Here is a 5,549-nt window from a genome sequence, read left to right on the forward strand (position 1 = left end):
GTTCACAAGATTGGGAAAAGAGCATTTAATGGAGAGAGAAAGCTGTGGGTAAAGATAAGAACAGGCAAAAAAGCATGACATATTTGGGGAACTACTGGTTGACCAATATGGCTGAAGAGTAACAACACATAAGTCTTCAAAGAAAGTATAGATTTCTGGATGTGAAATAATTATGGTTTAGCTTGTAATGTGAATATGAAGACTTGGAGGTAGGACATCTAGGTGTAGAAAGGCAAGTCACATACAGGTTTCTAACTGAAGGGGGATTTTCTTTGTTTTGTTTTGTTTTTTGCGGTACGCGGGCCTCTCACTGTTGTGGCCTCTCCCGTTGCGGAGCACAGGCTCCAGACGCGCAGGCTCAGCGGCCATGGCTCACGGGCCCAGCCGCTCCGCGGCATGTGGGATCCTCCCGGACCGGGGCACGAACCCGTGTCCCCTGCATCGGCAGGCGGACTCTCAACCACTGTGCCACCAGGGAGACCCTGAAGGGGGATTTTTGAGTTGGAGAAGTAGACTTCAGAATCTTCAGCAATCAGATGTTAATTGAAATTCTGGGATTAGGTTAAGTCTCCTGGTGAAAGTGTATAGAATAATTAAGGAATGGGCTTGTATTAGGAACTTTAGGAAAACAATATTTAAGGGGCAAGATAAAAACATAAGAAAAAGAAGGAATAGTCAAAAGGGTAGGAGTACAATCAGGAAAGCATGATGTCTTAGAAGCTGAGGGAGTAAAAATGTTCAAGAAATAGGGAGTGGTCAACAGTGCCAAAAGACAAGGAGAGATCAAGTAAAAGTGACCAAGTGAAATGTAGATGGTCAAAAGGAATCCGACTTAGTAGGCAGGAAGGAAAGTGTCAATTATCGATTCATACTACAATTGTTATTTTCATCAGCCTTCTATGAACAGTATTATTACCCTTAGTTTCCATATGTACACACTGAACTAGTAACTTGCCAAATATCACACAGTTAGTGGATGGTGGAGCCAAGACTTGATCCCACAGGTTTCAGACCCCAAAGCTCACTCTCTAACCCTGAACATAAACTAAAGTTTGGGTAACGTTGGTATAGTGGGTTAAATGTTGCCTTCTCAAATGATATATCTACATTCTAACCTTTGGAATCTGTGAATGTGACCTTATTTGGAAAAAAGGTCTTTGTGGATGTAATTAAGTAAAGAATCTGAGATGTTCCTGTATTATCCAGGTGGGCTTTAAATCCAATTAAAGCCATTTTTATAGGAAATAAACAAAAGAGAGACACACAAGGAGAAGAGAAGAAGGCCATGTAAAGACAGTGGCTGAAATTAGAGTGATGCAGCCACAAGGTAGGGATGCCTGGGGCCACACGAATCTGGAGGAGGCAAGGAAGGATTCTCCCCTAGAGCACTCAGAAGGAGTCTACATTATATTTCATATTTCTAGCCTCCAGAACCATGAGAATAAATTTCTGTTGTTTTAAACCACTAGGATTGTGGTAATTTGTTATGGCAGCCTTAGGAAGCTACAGTTGACTTTTGAACAATGCAGGTGTTAGGAGGCGCTGCCACCTTGCTCAGCTGAAAATCCAAGTATAACTTTACAGTCTGCCCTCCATACCACAGTTCTGCATCCCTGGAATCAACCAACCACGGATTGTGCAGTGCTATAGTATTTACTGAAAAAAATCTACGTATAAGTGGATCTGTACAGTTCAAACCCATGTTGTTCAAGGGTCAACTGGAATACAGTTGGTTTCTTAGCTTAGGCTGCTATAACAAAATACCATAAACTGGGTAACATACTAACAACAGGAACTCATTTTCTCACAATTCTGAAAGATGGAAGTCTAAGATCATGGTACCAGCATGATCAGGTTCTGGTGAGGACCCTCTTCCAAGGTCTCTCTTTTTCTTTTGAAATAAATTTATTTATTTATTTTTGGCTGCGTTGGATCTTCGTGACTGCACACGGGCTTTCTCTAGTTGCAGCAAGCAGGGGCTACTCTTCATTGTGGTACGCAGGCTTCTCGTTGCAGTGGCTTCTCTTGTTGCCGTGCACAGGCTCCAGGCACGCAGTCTTCAGTAGTTGTGGCTTGCGGGCTTCAGTAGTTGTGGCTCATGGGCTTTAGAGCGCAGGCTCAGTAGTTGTGGCGCACGGGCTTAGTTGCTCCGCGGCATGTGGGGTCTTCGCGGACCAGTGCTTGAACCTGTGTCTCCTGCATTGGCAGGCAGATTCTCAACCACTGTGCCACCAGGGAAGATCTCAGGGTCTCTTTTATAAGGGTGCTAATCTCATTCATGATGGTTCCACCCTCATGACCTTATCACTTTCCAAAGGCCCCACTTCCTGATACCATCACACTTGGGGTAGAATTTCAACATATGTATTTTGGGAAGACACAAACATTCAGTATATAATAATTGGTAATGGTGAGGCTTTTTTTCTTTTGTTTTCGGGGGCTTTTTGGGTGGGGTAGTGGTTGGCCACATTTTAGAAGAAAGAATCATTCCAAGGAAAAAAGAATTAGATTAATCAAATAAACGATTTACAAATTAAAAGCTTTTAGATTATTGCTATATAAAGGACCATTACTATGTACATTTTTTAGAAGATCAAAGCTGTCTTATCATTTGAATTTAATATCATTGGTATAGCAAAACCTCATAATAAACCATCAAAACAATGGCTTTCAATTAAAGCTTTTGTTTGCAATTAATAACAAATGCTTTAAAAAACATATTTTCCTTTAATATTTTAGCACTTTACGGCAGTAATCAACTGTCTTTTTAAGTCATATTTAACAATTTTTTTCCAGAAAATTCATTTATTCAACAACATTGAGAGATTATAGCATCATGTAAAGCTGTCTTTAGCTTTACTATTAGAAAGAATATTGGTGATCCAAATTAAGGAGTAGTAAGTGGTGATCCCCAACCAATATTTTCCCAGTGAGTCAAATTTAAGATTTATAGCATATAAAAGGGGAAAATCTCCATTTTTTAATTTTTCAAGTTTATTATAACTTCTTTTTCTATGTCAATATGTTTTCATTGGTGGATCACCAAAGATAATACATACTCTTCTCCAAAGGTAATTTAGAGAACTCACATTACTCTTTCACCAGATTTATAAAGCATAAATGATTTTTATACATGGCTTCATTCCTTTTTACTATTTGACACTGTGGCAGATCCTGATTTTAAACACCATAACTCACTCAATATAATTATGCCCTATTTTATAGCTTGCTGTATTATATTTGAAAAGCACGTTATTCATTGTGGTCTGAAAACATTCATAGGATAAGTGTGAATGTATTAATTTAGTTAATAATGTCTCAAGCAATGTGCATATAATATTAAAATAGATGTTTTCTTTGACTGCTAGCAACACACACATTACAGCAAAAAAAAAAGAAATAATTTATTTTGAAGGCTAGTCATGTTATACTAGTATCTAACAAGTAGTGAGATAAATATCAGAAACTAGATTTTATTTTTTTAACTTTTTATTTTATATTGGAGTGTAGGTGATTAACAATGTTGTGTTAGTTTCAGGTGTACAGCAAAGTGATTCAGTTATACATATACATGTATCTATTCTTTTTCAAATTCTTTTCCCATTTAGGTTGTTACATAATATTGAGCAGAGTTCCCTGTGCTATACAGTAGGTCCTTTTTGGTTATCCATTTTAAATATAGCAGTGTGTAGAAGTCGATCCCAAACTCCCTAACTATCCCTCCCCCTCCCACCCTTCTTCCCCGGTAACCATAAGTTCATTCTCTAAGTCTGTGAGTCTAGATTTTATTTTAATGCACCATAAAGTAAAAAGGAAAAGGAGATGGGGTTAGTTAATTAAAAATAAGTACATTTTGAAGGCAGTTGAGGAGGAGGGAGCGATTGGGAGGTGGGCTTGGCTTGGCGTGCACTCCGCACCTCGGGAACGTTATTGCGCGTGGAACGTCTGCTTTTGGCAGACTATTGCCCAGAAGAAAAGATGTTTGGTTTTCACAAGCCAAAGATGTACCGAAGTATAGAGGGCTGCTGTATTTGCAGAGCTAAATCCTCCAGTTCTCGATTCACTGACAGTAAACGCTATGAAAAGGACTTCCAGAGCTGTTTTGGGTTACATGAGCCTCGTTCAGGAGACATCTGTAATGCCTGTGTCCTGCTTGTGAAAAGATGGAAGAAATTGCCAGCAGGATCAAAAAAAAAACTGGAATCATGTGGTAGATGCAAGGGCAGGACCCAGTCTAAAGACTACCCTGAAACCAAAGAAAGTGAAAACTCTATCTGGAAACAGGATAAAAAGCAACCAGATCAGTAAACTGCAGAAGGAATTTAAACGTCACCATTCTGATGCTCACAGTACCACCTCAAGTGCCTCTCCAGCTCAATCTCCTTGTTATAGTAACCAGTCAGATGATGGCTCAGATACAGAGATGGCTTCTGGCTCTAACAGAACGCCAGTGTTTTCCTTTTTAGATCTCACATACTGGAAAAGACAGAAAATATGCTGTGGCATTATCTATAAAGGCCGTTTTGGGGAAGTCCTCATCGACACACATCTATTCAAGCCTTGCTGCAGCAATAAGAAAGCAGCTGCTGAGAAGCCGGAGGCTCAGGGGCCAGAGCCTCTGCCCATCTCCACTCAGGAGTGGTGACTGAGGCTGATGTAGAAGGGGAACAAAAAATGAGTTAAATTTTGGAAAACACCAACAAAATGACCCTCCTATTTTTAACTTGGATACCTGTTATTCTGCCAAAAGATGATTTCTAGAATAGTTTTGAGTGGGTTGTTTTCCCTCCAGTTCCACAAAGTCTGAGGCCAGTATCTAGCTTACTAAAAGGAAAAAAAGAAGTGTACATAATATTTAAGATGCTGAGTATTTCATAGGAAAGCTGAATGCTGCTGTAAAGTGCTCTTTAAGGCTTTTTTAAAAAATCCCCTTCTAATGAATGAAATTAGGGGAATTTCAGGGGACAGAGATGGGATTTGTTGTATGATAAATGTATGTAGTTTTAATCTTTCTATATTGAGAAGCAGTGGTTGGGGCATTTTTTAAGATGGCTGGCTACACTTGTTTTCCTTCATTATAATAAATTTGTCATAACTCAGTAAACACAGACTTGCCCCTAGAGGTAGTTGTTAATAACTTTGAAATATTAAGGTGTTGCCAAGGTTCTGATGATTCAAACCTGTACTACTGAATATTAAGCGGGACAGACTAAGCTCTCTAGTGCGAATATCTGGGAGTAATTTCTAAATATACAGAGGTAACTTGACTGTATATGTTGCATCCTGTGTCACCTCCCTCCATATTGATATTTGATAAAGTTTTTAATTTATATGAAACTTCTAAAGCAGAATCAAAGTTCCTCTTGGGGAAATGTCAAATCTTTAGGATAGGCAATCCTATATGAATAGTACCAAAGCATTATTACCCCTTGGTAGAGAATGCACTCTATTAAAATGTTAAATTATCTGAAAAATAAAATGTGCAAGTCTTCAGGATGGCACATGAAAAAAACAAAGGTTAATGCTTCTTGGGGTACATTTCTTAGAGG

The 5,549-nt window shown here is 38.9% G+C and overlaps 1 protein-coding gene across 1 annotated transcript; it reads left to right on the forward strand.

Moving 5' to 3' along the window:
* Window positions 1-3,862: 3,862 nt before the first annotated feature.
* On the forward strand, window positions 3,863-5,212 carry LOC101279021 (SIN3-HDAC complex-associated factor). Its single transcript, XM_004283416.3, is given in 2 exon segments — window positions 3,863-4,188; window positions 4,190-5,212. Coding segments are annotated over 2 exon segments (666 nt in total). The 5' UTR covers window positions 3,863-3,978; the 3' UTR covers window positions 4,646-5,212.
* Window positions 5,213-5,549: the final 337 nt, after the last annotated feature.

This window comes from Orcinus orca, chromosome 5, assembly GCF_937001465.1.
Source record: "Orcinus orca chromosome 5, mOrcOrc1.1, whole genome shotgun sequence".
NCBI lineage: Eukaryota > Metazoa > Chordata > Mammalia > Artiodactyla > Delphinidae > Orcinus > Orcinus orca.